The sequence below is a fragment of the Puma concolor genome, chromosome D2, assembly GCF_028749965.1.
Source record: "Puma concolor isolate L17-30 chromosome D2, mPumCon1.1.hap2, whole genome shotgun sequence".
In the NCBI taxonomy this organism is placed as follows: Eukaryota; Metazoa; Chordata; class Mammalia; order Carnivora; family Felidae; genus Puma; species Puma concolor.
Window position 1 is genome coordinate 61,703,052 of NC_141677.1, and position 22,266 is coordinate 61,725,317.

The 22,266-nt window shown below is 45.4% G+C and overlaps 1 protein-coding gene across 15 annotated transcripts in view; it reads left to right on the forward strand.

Annotated features, from left to right (window-relative positions):
* The window catches only part of GBF1 (golgi brefeldin A resistant guanine nucleotide exchange factor 1), a 121,301-nt gene that overhangs the window by 93,284 nt on the left and 5,751 nt on the right, over window positions 1–22,266 (forward strand). For 4 of the 15 annotated variants that reach the window (XM_086680709.1, XM_086680708.1, XM_086680712.1 and 1 more), the window contains 27 exons: window positions 738–856; window positions 1,390–1,498; window positions 2,027–2,087; window positions 3,372–3,426; window positions 4,124–4,222; window positions 7,077–7,224; window positions 7,558–7,781; window positions 8,307–8,475; window positions 8,909–9,120; window positions 9,458–9,556; window positions 10,152–10,346; window positions 10,580–10,769; window positions 12,169–12,309; window positions 12,624–12,712; window positions 13,918–14,120; window positions 14,536–14,659; window positions 14,924–15,049; window positions 15,319–15,401; window positions 16,071–16,307; window positions 16,597–16,690; window positions 17,102–17,278; window positions 17,601–17,665; window positions 17,749–17,872; window positions 18,072–18,143; window positions 18,289–18,383; window positions 18,643–18,796; window positions 21,995–22,220. In XM_086680709.1, the coding sequence (XP_086536835.1) occupies window positions 738–856; window positions 1,390–1,498; window positions 2,027–2,087; window positions 3,372–3,426; window positions 4,124–4,222; window positions 7,077–7,224; window positions 7,558–7,781; window positions 8,307–8,475; window positions 8,909–9,120; window positions 9,458–9,556; window positions 10,152–10,346; window positions 10,580–10,769; window positions 12,169–12,309; window positions 12,624–12,712; window positions 13,918–14,120; window positions 14,536–14,659; window positions 14,924–15,049; window positions 15,319–15,401; window positions 16,071–16,307; window positions 16,597–16,690; window positions 17,102–17,278; window positions 17,601–17,665; window positions 17,749–17,872; window positions 18,072–18,143; window positions 18,289–18,383; window positions 18,643–18,796; window positions 21,995–22,220 (3,690 nt within the window). Of the gene's footprint in view, window positions 1–737; window positions 857–1,389; window positions 1,499–2,026; window positions 2,088–3,371; window positions 3,427–4,123; window positions 4,223–5,653; window positions 5,883–7,076; window positions 7,225–7,557; window positions 7,782–8,306; window positions 8,476–8,908; window positions 9,121–9,457; window positions 9,557–10,151; window positions 10,347–10,579; window positions 10,770–12,168; window positions 12,310–12,623; window positions 12,713–13,917; window positions 14,121–14,535; window positions 14,660–14,923; window positions 15,050–15,318; window positions 15,402–16,070; window positions 16,308–16,596; window positions 16,691–17,101; window positions 17,279–17,600; window positions 17,666–17,748; window positions 17,873–18,071; window positions 18,144–18,288; window positions 18,384–18,642; window positions 18,797–21,994; window positions 22,221–22,266 lie in introns of those variants that run through there. The other 11 variants (XM_086680711.1, XM_086680714.1, XM_086680718.1 and 8 more) reach the window with 8 other exon arrangements.

Genomic DNA, 22,266 nt, shown 5'->3' on the forward strand with positions numbered 1-22,266 from the left:
TTTTTCTCCTAATGCATGTTTAGTTAAGCTGGTAGAATGATTCTTGCTCCATGTCATATTGTTTTAAGTAAGAATGCAAAGCAGGAAGAAGTCTCTGATTTGCTATAAAGTGGCACCCAGATATATGTATTGGCAGCAGGGACTGTCCATTTCTTTCCACTACTCTCCTACCTCACTTGCACCTGAACACAAAACCCCAGAAGCAACCAGAGAGAGATGTGTTGAAGGAGAAAACATGAACCGAGAAAGACTACAACCTTGGTGTTTGAAGGTCTCGTCCTACTTGGCCCTTGCTCTGGGCCAAAAACTCCTCTATTTCTAGGCCCTTCTTATATAAAATGAGTGGCTTTACACCAGTGAGTCCAAAGTGTGGTCCCCCTGACCAGCAGCATTAACTTGTCCTGAGATCTTGTTAGAAATGCACATTGTCAGGCCCCACTGTAAATCTACTAAATCAAAAGTTCTCAGAGTGGACCCAGCAATTTGTATTTTTAACAAATCTTGTTAGTGATTCTGATATATACTTAGGTTTGAGAACCACTGTTTTACACAGTGGGATTTGTGCTGAGGAGCTTGTTAAAGCCAGTTATGAGCAAAATTCTCCGGTAGTTCAAGTAACCATGGGTTGGGAAATTGAAGAGGAGAAAAACAGTCTCTCAAGGCAGTGCCTATACAGGATATCTTGCCTTTCTGTCTCTCTTCTCCATACAATTTAGTCTCTTTTTCTGTTGGAGCAGATCCCACTCATGAGGGCACAGCAGAGGGCATGGAGAACATGGCAGATGCTGTCACCCATGCCCGTTTTGTGGGCACAGATCCTGCCAGCGATGAGGTTGTCCTGATGAAAATCCTTCAGGTAAATGGAGGGGAAGAGCAATTAGGCTAATGGCCAGGAGCTGGTGCTATCGGCTCTCCTTACCCAAGACTGCCGGCAGCATGAGGCTGTGTTTTGACTCCGCTGGGGCTTAGGGAGCTACTTTGTTTCTAAATAAGCAGCTCGGGTACCCAGAGTAAAAGCTTTTCTAATGAAAATAATTAACAGCTTTAGATGAATTGATATCAAATACCACAAGCCCTTAATACATTTGTACCTCTGGTGGACCATATCTGCCGTTCATCTGTGGGACTCATGGGCTAGGGCTGGAATGAGTGCTGAACTATATCTGGGTCATGGAGAGTAAAGGCACAGTTCCCAAGATAAGTTCCTGGGAGATCCCCCCACACCCATCAAACTGAAGTGAGGTCAGCATTCTTGCTAACCTCTCTTTCTCACCCGAGTGCTTCCGTAGGAGACTAAAGGAACAGAAGGCAGCTTCTCTCCCCTCAGGTACACCCCACTTTACCTAGCCTGCTTTATTTATCGCTGTATCTCCTCTTTCTTCCTGGTAGGTGCTGCGGACTCTGTTGCTGACCCCAGTGGGTTCCCACCTAACCAATGAATCTGTGTGTGAGATTATGCAGTCTTGCTTCCGGATCTGCTTTGAAATGAGGCTCAGTGGTAGGTGCTTGAATATTGGGCCTGTCACCATTCCTAGGGCCAGTGTCTGTGAGTATAAATATAGGATACTGTCTCTGAGCCCCAGAGAGGTGGAAAACTCTGGACTTGTCCTTCACCTACCTTGTGGAGCCAAAGGGGTCTAGAAGTCTTTACTTGACTATTGTGCAGCTAGAATAGAGACCTTAGTTCATTGTGCCAAGGCAGAAATTGGGATAGATCCCCAAATGACTTAGCCCAGGCACCAAATCTGCCTCCCTTGGGCTTTCGGGGATTGACACCAGCCTGCAACCCTTAAAAACGCATCATCGTGCACCAACACCCGGCCCGCCCTCAGCTTTTTCTCCTGTCTCAGTAGTGCCACCTAGTGGGCTACTGAAGTTGTGGCTGCCAGGCTGAGCTGGAGCTGGTTTTAATAAGTTTGGCATAATCCTTAGTAAACAAGGTTTGGAGGGGAGTCTGCTCTGAGAAGCCTCCTGATAATAGCACAGCAAGTAATGACACCTGTGTTATTTGTTTTTGCCTGTGCAGAGTTATTGAGAAAATCCGCAGAGCACACTCTCGTAGACATGGTGCAGCTGCTCTTCACAAGGTAAACCTGCTGCTGTTTGCTTCAGCCCGGCTGCCTGGGCCTCTTGAGCTTGCCTGCTTCCACACAGCCACTTCAGGGACCTGGCCAACCCCACAGCCACTTCAGGGGCCACTGGGATTATGGATGGGGGTAGTTCACTGGGCCCAGGGTTACTGAATAAGGGAAAAGGAGAAGGGAGCTGGCTTGGCCTCAGAGAGAGGCAGGGGGTTATTTGATCTAGGCCAACAGACCTTGTTCTGCTTTCCAAACTTGTGTCTGTTTCTGTGCAGGTAGCAGCTGGGAAAGGGAACGCAGAGAGGAAGCCAAATTCAAGGGAGCCTGGAACAGGGTGCTGAACTCCCAGAGCTCAGTCTGATTTCTGTGAGAAAGGACCAAGGCTAGGGTGACAAACCTTGTTGGCCCAGACTCTCCCAATTTTAGCACTGAAAATCCTGCATCCCTGCAAACACTTCATTCTCTGGCAAACCAAGACTGCTGGTTACCCTCATCAAGGCCCTCAATTTAGGGGCTATGAGGCCTTTTCATATTATGCCTAACTGCCTGTTTCCTACACCTCTTTTCAGTAGACTAACTTTGAGAAGAGCTGACTGAGGCAAGAGCTTTAAAGCCTCCCCTGGGAGATATTAATAACGGGGTTGATTATGTATCTGTGCGGCCCAGGGTTATATAGGAAATCAGTGTACCTTCTGCTCAATTTTGCTATGGACCTAAAATTTCTCTAAAAAACAATCTAGTTAAAAAAAAACAAAAAAATTCCCCATGGTATTTCATTTTGCTCTCAGATCCATAAGTAATAATTCTTATTATCCACACATTAGATCTGCCCCTGCTCCCGGCTACAAAGCATTCCCACTCTTCAGGCTCAGATTTATTGGTTTCAAAACTCAACCTGCCTTTTACTGCTCACACTATGTCCAGTCTCCTGGGATTTTGATGGACTGCCCTCTCCCCATATTGTGCCTTTCACCTGTACTTGTTAAGTAAATACAAGCAGGGAGGGGTCAGTTTAGGATGAAAAGAGCCTCCACACTCCAAGGGCATTAGTCACTTTGCCCTGGTGACTCCCTTCTTTTTAAGAATGTGTCTGTATTATAAGTCTCCCCCAACTTCTTACTTTGATAAGGTTCTCAAAAGGATGAAATTAGCCTGCTTCTCTTCCTAGCTTTTCCTAAGAGACAGGGCATGCCCTGGCCCACTGCATCTTTGGGCTGCATCTTGGGCTAGCATGCTGGGGAGATTTGTTGTTATCCCTAATGACAGTTCATGGGGTTCTCTATCTTGTAGGTTACCTCAGTTTAAAGAAGAACCCAAGAACTATATGGGGACCAACATGAAGAAGGTATGAGCTGCTGTCCCTCATCCAAACTTTGGTCTCTCAACTTTAGTGCTATGGGGATTTTCCTGGACACCCTTGCTTGGCAAAAACATGCTTTTGCCTAGACAGGTCTGCTTGGAATCTAAAAATAGCTATCATTCATTTAGTGAGAAATTTATTCTTTCCCAGATACCTTTCCTTCCCCAACCTTTTCTTCCCAGCCTATCTTTGTTGACCCACCACATAAGCTGGTGAACTCGGTAAGGCCCATCAGATTGGGCTAAAAATGTATGTTGATAAAAGTGAACGTTCTGCCATCCCCTCAAAGCCCAGACTTGTCAGTAGGTAGGAGGCCTAAAGAGGCTATGCCCTAAGTCCCACCATAATGCTGGATTAGAATGGGCTCATACTTGGGCTTGTCTCTGTTGATGAGACAAATCAAGCCTGACTCTAGATCAGAAGGTTCTCAAACTGATAAAAGAATGTGATCAGAAGAATGGCCTCTTTCTATTTTAAACTGAAGTCCTGAACTTCACAGACCTCTGATGAGGATTCTACTTGCAACCCTAAGAGGTTCTTCCTGTGGAGATGGCCCTTGGCTGTTTGGTGCATGCACCTGACCTTCCCTTCTCCCCATCCCTATTCCTGCCCTATGCCCTATTGGCGTGTGTCTGAATTTATTTCACTTTGTTTAAATCGTTCGTTTGCCTGTCTTTCACAGATTTCTCCATGTCTCCTCAACAAACTGGAGCTAAATAGTGGGGAGCAGACCAAAGCCCTGAACCAGTTAGAGAGGGTACTACTCTTTAAGAACCTCAAGGTCTCTCTCCCTCTCCCTCTCCTTTCCCCCCTTTTTATTTATTTAAATGTTTATTTTTTTAATATGTAACATCTGGGTCACATTTCCATTGTGCAGAGCACAACTTACCCCTACCTAATAACACAGCACGGTTTTGGAAGAGTTGCATGTGTTTGTGGCTTTGCAGTGTTGGGAATTTCCCTGGGGGCATCTGGTTGCATGGAGGCAGAAGGAAGCTTTGAACTGGTGACATATCATGTAGTGAGCCTGGATAGAGAGCTTGGGTCCTGCTGACATCTTGCGGGGATGTTTAATATCTACCAATTTGGGTGAACTGTGAGGGACCTCTGAGCAAGCCCCTTCCCTCTTCTACCCTTTGCCTGTCTCAGAGCTGGCATATGGAGCTTAAGCACAGTCTTTGGCTCTATTTAGATACCTGAACTGCGTTTGGAGGGAAAGGATAGTCCCATCTAGTTGGGGTCTTTTATTTTTCATAGTTAATGTTAAAGCGTTCGTTCATTCCCAGGTTTAGGACTCTAGGTGGAGGGGAAGGAGCTGGATAGCTCAAGATGGGTTCTGCAGAGATGCTGTCTGTCCCTTAAAAGTTGAGATGTAGAGGAGTTTAGGGGAGAGGTCCAAGTTAAAGATTACCCCTAACCCCATATCCCTGCTTTAGGAAGAAGAGGGAGAGAAGGAGGTATGGGCTGTCTATGTTTAGGCTGTCACATGAGTGGCATTCTGGAGGTGTGATTGTGGAAATCCAGGTCACTGAAGATTAAAAGAACTGTGTATGTGTGTGTACACCTAGGTCCCTAGGCCTGCATTCTTTTTGCATGCACAGTGTCCATTTTCATTTATGTGCTTGACTCATCTCAAGTTGCAGCTCTCTCTTCAGTGGCTACCCTGCCTTTTGCCATGATTATTAACCTAAGACCTGCCCTTTCTTTGTAAAGCTTATACTGCCCTTTGGAAATACAAAGTTATACGGATTAGGTGTTGGAGGGTTCCATGAACAGGGAGCATAACTGTACTTTGTCAGGGCTGAGGCATTTGTGAGAATTGGAGCTTCTCATCCCCTACTCCAGCCAGGAGGCAGAGAATACTAATTGAAATGATCAGGTTGGAGCTAGTTTTGCAGAGATTAAAGAAGGAAACAGGCAGGACTAATCCTAGTGTCAGAAGGAATCTCATTGAGTGACTGGTTTCTCGGTGGAAGTAGGACCACCTGGAGTCACTGAAATTGGGAATCCGCCTAGAGAGAAAAGATATCTCACAAAAGTGGATACGGATGTTAGTACTTTTTGGACCTCAGTGACAATTGCCAATAAAGCCAGGAGGTTCTTGTTTTCCCTCATTGATCTCTTGAGCTTCTTGACTGTCTGTATGTTTGGCTGACTCTTACTCCCAGAGGTTTTTTTTTGTTTGTTTTTTGGGGTTTTTTTTTTGTTTTTTTACCACGAACTTGCTTCAGATGAGCTTCAGTGGTTACTAGAGAGAGCATTCTAGTTCCTGTTTAACCACAGTGCTCAGAACACTTGAAGTTCCATTCTAGGCATATGACTGTAGGCATTCTGGCGATGGTGGCATAGTATAAATCCAGTGTGAGGTTGTTGCCACATTAGTAAGAGCTGGGTGTGAGGCTCAACTTTTGGACCTCTCTCCTTTCTGGGTGGAGCTTTTGGTAAGGAAGAATTATATGGTTTCTAAACAAAGGATTAATGGCTACCCAGGTTCTGGAGGGCTTGGGGGAGGATGAAGAAGGAGGCCTATCCCCCAAATGCTAGAAGGAATTGAACAGGCCAAGGATGACAGGGTATATTCGGCCTTTAGAAAGAGGCTCTTACTTTGTTAGAGCATTCTGATGATTCCTCGACCATTACAGTTACCCAGTCCAGGAATGGTCCCTTAGTCTAGAAATAGTATGGTATAACTGTGGAGGGACTGGTAAAGGACTGGTCTCAAACCCTAACAGAAGGCATCAGGACCAGAAAAATGAAATGGGCTTAAATAAAGTAACTGTGAACTGAGGGTGGAGAAAATGCATAAAAATGTATATCCTAGAGTAGTTCCCACAATAGATTTTAGAAATTTTCCTTTGTAACTAAAAGGAAGCTATACGAAATATAGCAGGAGAGAAGAAAACAGAATAGAGCAAGGTACAAGAAATCAGTAGCCTTACCATCTGAAAACATAAAACTGCATCTAGAAAGACCCAACAGTGAGACAGGAGGTCTCACTGATATACAAAATTGGGAGCAGCAGCATGACATGACCCTCCATCCTTAACTCCAAAAATCAGCTGGGATACCACTCCTTCCTTAACTCCTTCCTTGACCCCTTCCTTGACCACTTTGATACAAAAATTTCAGAGAGTCAGGGATGTATTTAGGATCTACGCCCCGTTCACGAACCAGTAGGGAAGCTAAGAGAGTGACAGGGAAGGAATAGACTCTCATAGTTGGTTAAGAACCTAGGAGTAGAAGGCTGTGCTACAGATAGTTGAGGAGCAAAGCCCTGGAGTCCTTGTAGATCTGAAGCCTCAGGCAAAGGAACCTCTGCCCTTAGCTTTTCTGCAGGAGGGTCAGGCACCATCTACAGGACTTAAGATTGCCACCCACGACTCAGGGAAGCAGAGTAATATGTGATCACCTGAAAAGCAGAAGGTTTAGGAGGTCACCAGGCTGACCTGTGAAATGGCAGACTTAGAAACAAGGTTGGAGGAATAGGAATGTGCTCTGATGGTCTAGATTCTTTCTTTGCCACAGACACGGCATATAGGCTGTTTTCTAGGGACCAGTAGGAATAAAAGAAGGGAGATTTCTAGGGAAAGAGTCTTAGTTTGAGTACCAGTGCTAATGAGGTATGATATTTCCAGCTGAAAATGAGAGCAGGAGGCATGAGTGATTCATCCAAGTGGAAGAAACAGAAGAGATCCCCCCGGCCTCTGCGCCATATGACCAAAGTCACACCAGGTTCAGAGCTGCCCACCCCCAACGGAACTACCTTATCCTCTAACCTCACTGGTGAGTGCCCTGGGTTGCTTCCTCTAATTAGAATAGATAGAAGAAAACCTTCCTCTCTCAGGCATTTTAACATTGAAAACTAGTCAACTGAGGGGCTTTGGTCTTTCTGCTAAGAGTAAAAAGGGAAAACTCCAGGTCTGTTCAGACTGTGACCACTTAGCAATTCTGCAGTGACTTTGGGTTGTTATCCTTCCAGAGGAACTCTGACTACTTTAGTGACCAGTGTATGCAGAGATTAGTATGTGGTCTAGGAAAAGAGCCCCTAGTGCCATGGAGGCTATGTTTTTCCTACAGAGTCTCTTTTCTTCAAGCCTCACCTACTTTGCTTGGCAGGGGGAATGCCCTTCATTGATGTGCCCACTCCCATCTCTTCTGCAAGTTCAGAAGCTGCCTCAGCAGTGGTCAGCCCCTCTACAGACAGTGGCCTGGAGTTCTCCTCCCAGACCACCTCCAAGGAAGACCTCACTGACCTGGAACAACCTGGCTCTCCAGGGTATAACACAGCTACAGAGCCTGGCAGCAGCGAGCTGGGGATTCCTGAGCAGCCTGATCCCCAGGTATGGCTTTAAGGCCCCTCTCTAATCTTCTAGTGTAGAATTGGCTTGACCCTTTTCATCCTTTATCCAGGCTTTGGTTCAAAAGAAGGTCAGGTTGGGGGGGGGGGTTGCGGTGCAGAGTTATTTCATTATTTCTTATTTCCTAGAATCAGCTGTGCAAGCTAGAAAATCCACAGCATGACTCACTGTAAGAGGTAGCTCATGGGATTTATCAAGTCTTGCATACAGGTAGTACTAGGCAAAGGGGAGGGAAATGGCCATGGCTTTGGAAGATAATGATATAAATCCCAAGCCTATGAGAGCCTCTATTGTTTCTAGAGTTCTAGTCACTTTAGGTCAGTGATGCCTCAGGAAGTGTTTTCTGAGTCCTTCACACTCCTGCTCTGGGCCATCTTGCATTGATTCATAGCTCACTGAACTGGCCCTACACCTGCAGACACTTGGAGCTTAAACACTTCAGGGGGGAGTAAGTTCCAAGTTGCTCTTGCTTCATCCCTCTTCCTATCGCCCTGCTGTTGGTCATAGCAGGAAGGGATTCATGTGGAAAAGGCCCAGTCAGCATCCGTGGAATCCATCCCCGAAGTGTTAGAGGAGTGCACGTCCCCTGCTGACCACTCTGATTCTGCCTCTGTTCATGACATGGATTACGTCAATCCCCGGGGTGTACGCTTTACACAGTCCTCCCAGAAGGAAGGTGAGTTCTCTCAGGCAGTCTCTGCCTATTCACCTCCCCCATCCTGCCCACTAAGCATCCTGAGCCTAGATGATCTTGGACCCAAGGTGTCTGCTGTCCAGATTTTCTAGTCAGGAAATGGAATCAAGCCAGAGGGACTTTGGCATGGATGGAGCCCTTGCCAACCTATACAGAGAGGGTCTTTGATGAACAATAGGAAGTGAGAGGGAAGAATAGAAAGCTTGAGACTTAACAGAAAGTAGGGTCATCAATTCTGATTCCTTTTAGTAAGTGAGACTAGTCTTACCTTTCCAGAAAAAAAGCTTTTTTTAAAAAAATTTTCTTGAAGAGAATCACTTATTTGAAATTGCCTTGTATAATGCAGGGCAGTCCAGGCCAACTTTTCAGTCCAGTTGTTTCCTGACATTCCCACTTTACTTCTGGCTTTCCCCAGGTACAGCATTGGTCCCCTATGGTCTTCCCTGCATCCGTGAACTCTTCCGCTTCCTCATCTCCCTCACCAATCCACACGACCGCCATAATTCAGAGGTTATGATCCACATGGGATTGCATTTGCTGACAGTGGCTCTTGAGTCAGCCCCTGTAGCCCAGTGCCAAACCCTGTTGGGCCTCATCAAGGATGAGATGTGCCGCCACTTACTCCAGGTAAGACTGGATTTCTAGAGGGTCTCTGAGCCCTTGGCTATTTTCCACGGTCTCTCAGGGACCAGGGGGAGCACAAGGAGGTTTGGTTGATTGGTGAAAAGAGTATAGGATCCAGAAAAGAATCTCCCTTCCCAGTTGGCCAGTGGTCATCATCAAGAGGACTCTACTAGTTCTCTGGGGACTCTGGCAGCCAAAGAGAAATATAGGAATGGCTAGATATAGTTTCCTTAGAGTACAGGACCTTGGTGGCAACTTCACAGAGTTTATTATCCTACTTTTCTCTTGGTTGAGCCATAGGTTCAGAAACCTAATGATTTAACCCTACTCTGATCTCCAGCTACTCAGTGTAGAGCGACTAAACCTTTATGCTGCTTCCCTGCGGGTATGCTTCCTACTGTTTGAGAGCATGAGGGAGCACCTCAAGTTCCAATTGGAGGTGAGTTTCTTGAACTTGGATAAAGAAAAAATAGCAAGATATATAGCATCTTCAGTGGGGCCAGCTCTGTCCTGCTGCGGGGATGGGATTTAGGGACTCCTAAAATCCTAGAGAGCTATTAGCCTCTGTAGTTTGGTTCCTTGGCTGTCCTCTTTGGTGGAGAAATTAAAGGGAGCCCAGAGAAAACTGGTTGGCTATAAAATGAAAGAAGCCAAATATGAGGACTGGTGGACAACCTCACTATGAGTGGGTACAGGTTTTCTGCCCATTAGTTCCTCTGCAACACAGGCAGGCAAATCAAACTGGCTTTGCCACTAAGTTGCAAAAAGGAACTCTGAATAGTACCAGGTAAGGCTCCCATAGAAAGCACAAAGAGGGCAATAGGCAACTTGTTTTGGATCAGGCATAAGGTAGAGAGCCAGGCCTCCCCCAATGTGGAGGCCAAAGAGAAGGACGGAATGTCTTTAAGGATATGTTAACTCATGCCTCCTGGCTGAGCGTCTCCTTCTTGTATTTAATGTTTTTCCTATCTAATTTTTCTCTTCTGTCTTGAATCCTTATCCTACTCAAATGGCTATTACTGGGTTATTGCCAGATGTACATCAAAAAGCTTATGGAAATCATCACTGTGGAGAACCCCAAGATGCCTTACGAGATGAAGGAGATGGCATTGGAGGCCATTGTGCAGCTCTGGCACATCCCCAGCTTTGTCACTGAGCTCTATATCAACTATGATTGTGACTATTACTGTTCCAACCTCTTTGAAGACCTCACCAAGCTGCTGTCCAAGGTGCTGAGCATTATTACTGTCCTCTAGAAAGAAGGCTCTATTAAGGAAATCTCTGGTGGTAGTGAGCATATTATACACGGGGGGGGGAGGGGGGGGTGCAACATTTGAGAGCTGGGGAACAGGAAGAAGAAAGGCATTTTCTCAGGGCAATGCAGAAGTTATAGGTGGTTTCAGGATTTTTGGAAAAAGATAAAGTATTAACCTCAAGTCTACTGAATCTGTTTACTTTCCAGAATGCCTTCCCTGTGTCTGGTCAGCTCTACACAACACACCTCCTCTCTCTTGATGCCCTGTTAACAGTGATTGATAGCACTGAGGCTCACTGCCAGGCCAAAGTCCTCAACAGTCTTACCCAACAAGAGAAGAAAGAAGCAGCTAGACCTGGCTATGAGACAGTAGATGGCATCCGAGAAGCCAGCAATAGTGAGAAGCATTTCTTTCTTTGAGGATCCCTGGGTTCTATGCTTATCATTTCTCTACTCACCAAATCCTCTCTCCTTATATCACTTCCACTAGGGGCTCTCCCAATTCTATGTTTCCAGGATTTGGTGGTTTGAATCATAGGCTAGGCAGGCAGGTTCGCAACACTCATGGATTTGTCCTTTTCTTCTCCACACTTTGGCTTTCATTTAATAATAATAATAAATTATTAATTAATATAATTATTAATACTAATTATAGTAATTATTTAAATTTATTTATTTAATTAAAGTATAGTTAACACACAGTGTTATGTTAGTTTCAGGTGTACAGCATAGGAGAATTATTTATTTATGGGGGGAAAGAGAACCTAGATTAAAGGATATAGGACTTCTGTTCCTGAGAGCTCCAGGCCCTACCGTCCCCCACCCCAGTATCTGCTTCTACCCTAATTAATCTTCTCTGACATCCCCTTGAGACTGAGGTTGCAGATGACCAGAGAATGGGACTGGGTAATCTCTATTAAATTATAGAATCTAGGGGTGTCTGGGTGGCTCAGTCAGCTCAGGTCATGATCTCGCAGTCTGTGAGTTCGAGCCCCACATTGGGCTGTGTGCCAACAGCTCAGAGCCTGGAGCCTGCTTTGGATTCTGTGTCTCCCTCTCTGTCTGCCCAAACCTCACTCATGCTCTGTCTCTCTCTCAAAAATAATAAATAGGGGTGCCTGGGTGGCTCAGTCGGTTGGGCGTCTAACTTCAGCTCAGGTCATGATCTTGCAGTCCGTGAGTTCGAGCCCTGTGTCAGACTCTGTGTTGACAGCTCAGAGCCTGGAGCCTGCTTCAGATTCTGTGTCTCCCTCTCTCTCTGCCCTTCCCCTGCTCATGCTCTGTCTCTCTATCTGTCTCAAAAATAAATAAAAACATTAAAAATAAATAAAATTAAATTTTTTAAATAATAAATAGACATTAAAAAATATATATATATATGGGGCTCCTGGGTGGCTCAGTCAGTTAAGCGTCCGAGTTTGGCTCCCGGTTCATGAGTTCAAGCCTCATGTTGGGCTCTGTGCTGACAGCTCGGAGCCTGGAGCCTGCTTCCGATTCTGTGTCTCCCTCTCTCTCTCTGCCCCTCCTCCACTCTCGCTTGCTCTCTCTCTCTCTCTCTCTCAAAAATAAATAAACATTAAAAAAATTTTTTTTAAATTAAAAAAAATAAATTATAGAATCTAATGCTTAGCTAACCTGACTACTTGTTTGGGATTAGGTTTGTCCTATTCAGGGCTGGTGACCTATGTGGGTCTATGTGGGACCTAGGCAGGTCTCCTTGACCTGGGACTCAACTTCTCCTATAACTCTGTTTGGCTTCCTACCCCATCTTCATTTATCTTCTTCTCTCTTACCAGCTGAGAGAGCAGCCAACGACGGGAAACCTGTAGGCATAGCCCCAGATGTCCCAGGCCTACATTTACCAGGTGGAGGGCGGCTGCCAGCAGAACACGGGAAGCCAGGATGCAGTGATCTGGAGGAAGCTGGTGACTCTGGGGGTGGGTACTGGGTATCCATGATCCTCAGCCCCCTCAACTGGAGGGTCTGGTAGAGAGCAGAGGGGTGGGGTGCACAGACACCCTAGGGCAATATGTGGGTAAACCTTGGCTGCTCACCCATGCCCTCAAACCTGGAGAGAGGAAATAGAATGTTTGGAGCCCTAGAAGATAGGATTTGTAGGAAGACTGATGAAGACAAGAAAATTTCTGAGTCATTCTCCTTTTTTACTAGAGTTATTGGCAACCTTTCTAAAAGCCTGGGAAAAGAGATCTTATGGGTATTTTCTTCTCTTCCACCCATCTCCCATTCCTAGCTGACAAAAAGTTTACCCGGAAGCCACCTCGATTTTCCTGTCTCCTGCCAGATCCACGGGAGCTGATTGAAATTAAAAACAAAAAGAAGGTATATATAGCACTATCCCCAGAGCTTAACCTCTGCCTGCCTCTGTCTGGGTGTCTTTTGTAGGGTTTGTGTCTCAAAGGATAAGGGAGAGTTTAGCAGCTCATTGAATGGTTTCCCAAAGCTAATGTTTGCAGTTTTTTGGGACTTCAGCAACCCCCCAGTCTCCTTTGAAGACCTTCACTTCTAAGCCTTGTAATTAAGTATACTCTATTGTGTGCCTCTGGGCAAAATCTGCCGTAGGTGACAGCTAAGTATTACTGGTGGTAACAAGAGCCTGGGACCTGGTGTCATGTTGTGTCACTGGAGGTTAACTGGTCATCTCAAGCTCTAGGGTGAAGATTGGCAGTGAAAGGAAATTGACATGTATCTGCTGCTTTAATAAAATTCAAATAACTGTGTGTGTGTGTGTGTGTGTGTGTGTGTGTGTGTGTGTGTGTGTGTATTTTAAAACAAAGAAAACCTCTCTTTTAAAAAAGAAATGTTTATTTCTGAGAGAGAGTGAGCGAGCGAGCATGCATGTGGCAGGGGCAGAGAGAAAGAGGGAACAAGAGAATCAGAGGGAACAAGAGAATCCCAAGCAGGCTGTGTGCTGTCAGTGTAGAGTCTAACATGGGGCTCAATCTGACGAACCGTGAGATCATGGCATGAGCTGAAATCAAGAGTCAGACACTTAACTGACTGAACCCCTCAGGAGCTCCAAGAAAACCTTTTTTTCCTCTTATGGTCAGCCTAAATGACTTTGGTTTATGTGTCCCCTTAATTGCAGGGCTGTGACTAGACAGATAAAAAGTGGAGTTATCATCATAGTTAGTTCACCTTGTCCTTAAGAGCTGGGAAACCAAAGTAAGAAGAGAAATCCAAGCTAGGCTGTAAACTGATGCCAGGATGGCTGTAAAACTGGAGAGAAGAGAACCTCCTCTAATCTCTCTTTTACTTTTTCCTGATCCCCAAGTTGGTGAAGGGCTGTCCTATGCATCTTGGGAATTCAGAAATGAGTGAAAAGGAACTCCTCAGCCAGTTCTAATTAGACATGAAGATTGGGGAAAGCTAGAGTCGGTATGGTCCAGCCTTAGTTTTGGAGTCACTTAGAACCACATCCTAGGAGCCGGTTAGGTTACCAACTGTGGACCATGATGGAGCCCAGCCTGGCCTTGTCTGGTTTAGGAGCAGAGCATCTTGTGACACCTCTGGTATTTCTCCTCCAGCTGCTAATCACGGGCACAGAACAGTTCAACCAGAAACCAAAGAAGGGGATCCAGTTTCTGCAAGAAAAAGGCCTCCTCACCATCCCAATGGACAACACAGAAGTAGCCCAGTGGCTCCGAGAGAACCCTCGGCTGGACAAGAAAATGATTGGAGAGTTTGTGAGTGACCGCAAAAACATTGACCTGTTGGAGAGCTTTGTAAGGTGAGGAAGCTGTAAGAAATGGGGGACATAGGTCACATACTCTTCCTCTTCCCATGATTTATGTCTGTTGGACTTGAAAGTGTCTCCAGCAAGATAGCTTTGGGAGCAATTCCATTCTGCATAGAGAGCATTGCAAAGGGATGGAACAGGGTTACTGAGCACAAGGTAGGTTATGGGTTCCAGTGGATGAGATTTCCAGGCAAGAACTCACTGATGTGGAAAGGACTAAAGTTAGGAGTTGTCAGATTCTACTCTGTGTTAAAGATGACCAGGAGATAGAGATGGCCCCTTTTCCAGAGACTTGAGCCTCCTCTGTTCTAGTATAAGAAGGTTAGAGGGACTGGAGCTAATAGGGAACCCAACATTTGCAGCTTATATATCTTTAGTCTCTTCATCCTTCTTCCTTTCCCTGTAGCACCTTCAGCTTTCAGGGTCTGCGGCTGGATGAAGCTCTTCGTCTCTACTTGGAAGCCTTCCGCTTACCTGGGGAAGCACCAGTCATCCAGAGGTTGCTGGAGGCATTCACAGAGCATTGGAGGGTGAGTTGAATGGTAGGGCCTGAGCCCAGCATCCCAAGTTCATTTGACTGAGGGTTTTTATGGCTCCTGCTGCTGTCTCCTTAGAAGGCTGAGAGCAGCATCAGTGAGCTTTCTATAGAAAGGCCAGCTTCTGTTAAGGAGTTGGCAAGAGGTTGGCAGATTTCTTTCTGGGAGCCCTACTCTACCTAGCATTGGCCAGTGGGTTGGTAGTAAGGGTTTGGCCAGAGAAGGGCATTGACACAGATGGGGTCTTTGCTTTTTCAGAATTGTAATGGCTCCCCATTTGCCAATAGCGATGCCTGCTTTGCCCTGGCCTATGCTGTCATCATGCTTAATACTGACCAGCACAACCACAATGTTCGCAAACAGAATGCACCCATGACTCTAGAGGTAAGTTTGGATCCCAGCCAAGGCAGAGAGGGTCCAGCACAGTTTTGGGGGTGTAGCAGGAAGGACATGGGATTTCCAGTGGGTGCAATGGACAGAGTCTGTCCAGGGGAATTAGGGAGGGCTGACCAATCCAAGAGAAGAACTGTGTTAGGGAGGTGGGTTCTTTCACTTTCTGTTTCCTGAGTCCTATTTACCATAGACCCAGGAGTTCTTTGGGGGGGGCTTCAGCATTCACACATGGGGGGAAATGCTTATTGGCCTGTCTTTAGGAGTTTCGCAAAAACCTAAAAGGTGTGAACGGAGGCAAGGACTTTGAGCAAGACATCCTGGAGGACATGTATCATGCCATCAAGTGAGTATTTGTGGAAGATAGTTTGGCTTTCTATTAAGCAGAAGCACACTGCTTCCTTTTCCAGATTTTAGAGTCACAGCAGACTTCAGTGATTCATATGCCCTGGATTTAGCCTTGAGACTCAGCTGGGCAGCCCCTTCCTTCCCATTTTTTCCTTAAAGAAGCCTGAACAACACTGGAGCTCTAGGATTCTGAGCCAGGATCTAAACTGCCCCTGCTAAGTAGAGTATCATGGGCTCATTTTCTGAACCCAAAGCAGCTGGGTTTTCTTGTTGAGCTCACAAAATGCATTCTGAAGCTGGTAGAGGACACAAGAGGGGCTCTGGAGGGTGAGGTTTGGGTCAGAAGTCAGAGATGGACACTTAGGTTTTTCACTGTAAATCAGAAAAGATAGAAATATTCATCCTGTCATACCCAGAAAGAATGTGAGATCTCACTAGAGGATTAAAGGCCACAGTTAGAGACAGGACTTTGAGATTATGGGGGATTATTGGACACTCCCTTTTTTTCTCCCTGGTCCCACTGGTGAGTAGGAAGCAGACCACTGAGCTGCAGTTTTGGTGACCTCTCATTGACGGATTGAACCAGTATGGGCCAAACCTGTTGTCCTAGTTTGGAACCAGTCAGGTTCACAGCAGTGCACCTACTCTTTCCTTTACCTCTGGACAGGAATGAGGAAATTGTGATGCCTGAAGAGCAGACAGGCTTGGTTCGGGAGAACTATGTGTGGAATGTGCTGCTTCATCGAGGTGCCACCCCAGAAGGCATATTCTTGCGTGTGCCTGCTGGCAGCTATGATCTTGACCTCTTCACCATGACCTGGGGCCCCACTATTGCTGCTCTCTCTTACGTCTTTGACAAAAGCCTTGAGGAGACAATCATCCAGAAAGCCATCTCGGGCTTCAGGTAGTTCAGCTTTGCGCCTTGGTCTTGACCTCCTCCCACCTATCTGAGTTAACATGGTTGCCTCCATGCCTTTCAGACTCCTGCTCTTAAGTTTCTTAGAAAGGGATTTCTCTTGAGTGTTTGGAGGGAGTCCGAAGCTTGAGAAAGCTCAGTCTTAAACAAACTCAAGAGTAGAAGGTTTCTTCCTGGAACTGATTGGGGAAGAATCCCAAGTAAGCCTCCTCAGGGACTTGGAAGGGCTGCCTGGCCTTCCAGTAACTCACTCTGTTTCTGGGATGTGACATTACAGGAAGTGCGCCATGATCTCCGCCCACTATGGCCTCAGCGATGTATTTGACAATCTCATCATATCTCTGTGCAAATTCACAGCTCTCAGCAGTGAGGTGAGCAGCGGCAAGAACTATGTACTTAGAGTTCCAAAGGAGGACCTCTCTTTTAGTCATGGATCTATCCTTATCTGTGGAGCTGTTTTCTCTCAGAGTATTCCTTCACTCCCTCTAGACTACAGCAGCACTTAGGCCATTTCTGTTTCACACCCCTTAGGATGAGAATAATGTTACCTCATGTATTGTACCCCTTATGATGAGAATAATGTCACCTCATGTAATTGGGGTGGGAGAGGAGATACATCACTGGGGAAAGCCTTATCCAGGTTAGCCCTTCCGACCAGTATTAGGAGGGATTGAAGCGTAGCAAACAGAAGGGCCCTCAGGGAGCCATAGGCAGAGTCCTAGAGATCTTCTTTCTAGATATTTACCAGACCCTAAGCCTTTTCTCATCTTCCTTTTTTTTAGTCTATTGAGAACCTGCCTAGTGTGTTTGGAAGCAACCCCAAAGCCCATATTGCAGCTAAGACGGTATTCCATTTAGCCCATCGTCATGGTGACATCCTGCGGGAGGGCTGGAAGAATATCATGGAGGCCATGCTGCAGCTCTTCCGGGCCCAACTGCTACCCAAAGCTATGGTGGAGGTAATTCTTATAGGAGACTAATAACAAGGCAAAAGCCTGTAAACTCTGTGCTATCTGTGTATTGAACTGGTTGAAAGTAGCACTGGGCCTGATGACTGCTGAAGCTTACCAAGAACACCTCAAATGTGAGACCACAGATCTTGGGCGAAGGGATAGCTATAAATGAAGGCTGGTATAAACCATTGCCGGTCACCAACTGTGGGGGGTCTAGTCAGTAATGTGGGGCAGTGAGCTTCAGGAAGAAAGCCAGAGAACTTTACATGGAGGAGCAGGAAATGCAAAGGGCATATGGAGAGAAATTATTCTTGGCCTGATTTTCCAGGTAGAAGATTTCGTGGATCCCAATGGCAAGATCTCTCTACAGAGGGAGGAGACACCATCAAATCGGTGAGGGCAGATCAGAGGATGAAGGCTTTGGGAAGGGAGGGTCAGAACTCTGGAGCTCACCAGGGCTTGAACTCTTTCTACAGAGGAGAGTCAACAGTGCTAAGCTTTGTGAGCTGGCTGACACTAAGTGGTACTGAACAGTCTAGTGTGCGAGGCCCATCCACTGAGAACCAAGAGGCCAAAAGAGCAGCCTTAGACTGTATCAAGGTAACTGGCCTGCCTACCCCTGGTAAACAAGCCTAGATCCCTCCCTACTAGATAGATGCTGCCCTAGGAACTGAAGAGTAGAATCACCCAGGACTTGTGGCCAGAGCTCACTCCTTCTACTCTCTCTCCCTACCTCTTGGGAATATTCTCTTCCCTCCAGTGCTTGTCACTGACCCCCTCTCTCTCATGCCCCCTCTAGCAATGTGACCCAGAAAAAATGATCACAGAAAGCAAGTTTCTTCAGCTGGAGTCACTGCAGGAGCTCATGAAGGTACAGAATGAAGAGGAAAGAGAGATGAAAGGGCTGGCTGTGTCTAGGAGGGGAGGTGGGGACAGTGATGTTTAAATGCCTTAATTTCTGTCAGGGCAGGCCCAAGGGGCTGGTTTCTCCATGCTTTCCTGCTGTTCTCCTCTAGGCTCTAGTCTCAGTAACACCAGATGAAGAGACATATGATGAGGAGGATGCTGCTTTCTGCCTGGAGATGCTGCTGAGGATTGTGCTGGAGAACAGGTAGAAGTCAGTCTTTAGGCAGGCCTCATACTGGGCTTGTGCCAAAGGGATGGAAGACTGGAGCCATCTTGCTGAGTGGGCTCTAGGGGCAAGAAGCACATGAAGCTGTAGACAGTGGAGGAGAAGCTTGCTCATTATACCTGCCTGCTTAGGGTATAATAACCAATGAGCCCTGAAAGGCTTAACCTGGATCTAAAAAAGAGACTTATTACCTTGTGGCCTCTCCAACTGAAACTGTCCTCACCCTTATGTTCCTCAGGGACCGTGTGGGTTGTGTGTGGCAGACTGTTCGAGACCATCTGTATCACCTATGTGTCCAGGCACAGGATTTCTGCTTCCTTGTGGAGCGGGCAGTGGTGGGGCTGCTACGCTTGGCCATTCGACTGCTCCGCAGAGAAGAGATCAGTGGCCAGGTAAGCAGAGTGCAGCTGGGAGGGCAGGCAGTTATGCAGGGGACTAAAGCCACAGTGTCGGTTATGGGTAATGCCCGAGACAGAGAGTAAGTACATTTAGTGCTCCATAGCATGAGCCCAGTGACCTGTCACAGGGCTGGAGGAAATCTAACAGCTGGCATTGGGGATGAGCCTAAGCTGGTCCTTAGCATCTCTGCAGGTTCTGTATCTGCTCTGCTCTGTAGGGCTGGATGGTTACTGCCTTGTGGCATTCTCAGCCCTATACCTGGTTTCCTGGTTCTCATGCTTAGGACCCTCCTGAGATCTCTTGGCTCAAGTATAAAAGACAGCCAGCATAGAACTAGTAAGTGACTTCAGCAAGGTTACAGGATGTTAGATTAACACAAAAAATTAATCACATGTCCAGATACTAACAGTGAATGTATAGAAAATGAAACCAAAAACACAATATTTACAAGTGCTTCAAATGAAGTGAAATACTGAGATACACACCTAACAAACATGTATAGGATCTGTATGCTAAAAAGTATAAAGTTCTAATGAAAGATATCAAAGAAGATCTAAATAACTGAAAAGGCATACCATGTTAATGAACTTGAAGACTCAGCATAGTAAAGATGTCAGTTCTCCCATAAATTCATCTGTAAGTTTAATACAATGCCCATGAAAATCCCAGCAAGGTTTTTTGTAGACCTAGGCTTATTTTAAAATGTAGATGGAAAAACACAGGCCCTAGAATGGCCAGACATCTTGAGAAAGAAGGAAGAGGGAAGAATCACTCCATCTGCTATTAAGGCTTACTGTATAACTGCAGTAATCAAGACTGGTATTTGTGGAGAGACCCATAAAGCAGTGGAACAGAAGAAAGAACCCAGAAATAGACTCACACAAAGATGCTCAACTAATTTATTTTCAGCTTATATATTTAATCTATTTTGAGAGAGAGTAAGCATGCACGTGAGTAGGGGAGGAGCAGAGAGAGAATCCCAAGCAAGCTCCATACTGTCAGCACTGAGCCTGATGCAGAGTTCGATCTCACAAACTGGGAAATATGACCTGAGCCTAAATCAAGAGTCGGGCGCTCAACTGACAGAGCCACCCAGGTGCCCAGCTCAACTAATTTTTTTTTTACAAAAGTGCAAAAACAATTCGGTGGAGGAAGGATAGCTTTTTCAGTTGCTGGAACAATTGAAATCAGTGGGTGGGGAACAAACAAGTGAACCTTGACCTAAGTATTATACCTTATAGAAAAATTATTTCAAAATGAATCTTAGAGGGCACCTGGGTGGCTCAGCCAGTTAAGGGTTCAACTTTTGATCTCAGCTCAGGTCATGATCTCATGGTTCATGAGATCAAGCCCGGCATGGGACTCCATGCTAACAGTGCAGAACCTGCTTGGGATTCTCTCCCTCTCTCTGCCCCTACCCTGCTCATGCTTGTGCGCACTGTCCATCTCTCTCTCAAAATAAATAAACATTAAAAAAAAAGAATCATAGATTTAAATGTAAACTGTAGAAGTATGAAACCTTTTTTTTTTTTTTTCTAAATATAGTTAGGCTAAGTAATTTGGGTTTTTTTATTAAACTTTTTTAATGTTTATTTATTTTTGAGAGAGGCAGAGACAGAATGCGAGTGAGTTAGGGGCAGAGAGAGAGGGAGACACAGAATCAGAAGCAGGCTTCAGGCTCCGAGCTGTTAGCACAGAGCCCGACACGGAGCTTGAACTCACGAGCTGTAAGATCATAACCTGAGCCAAAGTCTCAGGCGCCACCCAGGTGCCCCAAAGTATGAAACCTTTAAGAAGAAATACAGGAGGGTATCTTCAGGAGGTAGGCAAAGTATTCTTAGACTTGATACCAAAAGCACAATCCATAAAAGGAAAAATTGATAAATTGGACTCTATCAATATTAAAACTATACTCTGTGGAAGCTAATGTGAAAAGGATGAAAAGATAAGGAGCATATCTTTGCAAATTACATATCTGAGAAAAGACTAACATCTAAATAAAAGAACTCAAAATACAACAGTAAGGAAACAATCCAATTAGAAAATGGGCAAAAAATATGAATAGACATTTCACTGAAGAAGATATACAGATGGCAAATAAGCACATGAAAACACTTAAATGATGTTCAACATTATTACCCCACAGGGAAATGGAAATTGAAACCACAATGAGATATTACTACCCACCTATCACAAAGACTAGAGTAAAAAATAGTGATATTACCAAATGCCGGCAAGGGTAAAGGTCACTCATATATTGCTGATGGGAATGTAAAATGGTACAGCTCCTCTGTCAGCAGTTTCTTCATAGAACTAAATATGCAGTTACCACACAATCTAGCAGTTGCACTCTTGGGCACTTATCCCAAAGAAATTAAAGCTTACTTTCTCATAAAAACCTATTCATGAATGTTCATAGAAGTTTTATTTATAATAGCCAAAAACTGGAATCAGCCCAAATGATTTTCAACAGGTATAGTTAAACTGTGGGACATATGTCCTTAAGTCCTTAAGACTGTTCAGTAACCAAAGCAACAAACTATTGATAAACACAACAATTTGGATGAATCTCCAAGGGATTATACTGAGTGAAAAAAAGCCAATTTCAAAAGGCTATATATTATATAATTCCATTTATATGACATTTTTGAAACGACAGGATTTTAGAAGTCATGAACAGATTGCCAGGGGATAGGGATGGGGGCAAAAAAGAGGCAGATGTGTTTATAAAAGGGCAACACGGGGAATCCTGTGGTGGTGGAACTATTCAGCATCTTGACTAGCAAAGGATACATAGACCTAAAATTAGGTGACTAAGTTGACTAAGTGACTTAGGTGACTAAGAACCTAATACGCATATGAGTAAAGTAAAACTGGGGAAATCTGAATAAGATCAGTGGATTGTATCAATGTCAGTATCCTTGTTATCATATACTATAGTTTACGTAACGTTACCATTGGTGTAAATGGGGCAAAGCATAGAAGAGATCTCTCTGTGTTAGGTTTTACAGCTGCATATGAATCTATAGCTCAATAAAATTTTTAATTAAAAAAAGACTGAAAAAAAGAAAAGACCAGGAGCAGGACCAGTTGGGTCCTAGCCAAACCATCCTCACTGGCCTAAGAAAACTGGTGGGAAAGGAGACTAGACAAGAAGCTGTGTGCCCACTTCCTGCTTCCCATCCACCTAGGTGCTGCTCTCCCTGCGCATTTTGCTACTAATGAAGCCCAGCGTGCTGTCCCGAGTCAGTCACCAGGTAGCCTATGGGCTCCATGAACTCCTTAAGACCAACGCAGCCAACATCCACTCAGGTGATGACTGGGCTACCCTCTTCACGCTACTGGAATGCATTGGCTCAGGCGTAAAACCTCCAGCTGCACTGCAGGCCACAGCCAGGGCTGATGCACCTGATGCTGGTAAGCCCTTTCCCAGGGAGACCCACATTGGCAGATAAACAGTTAT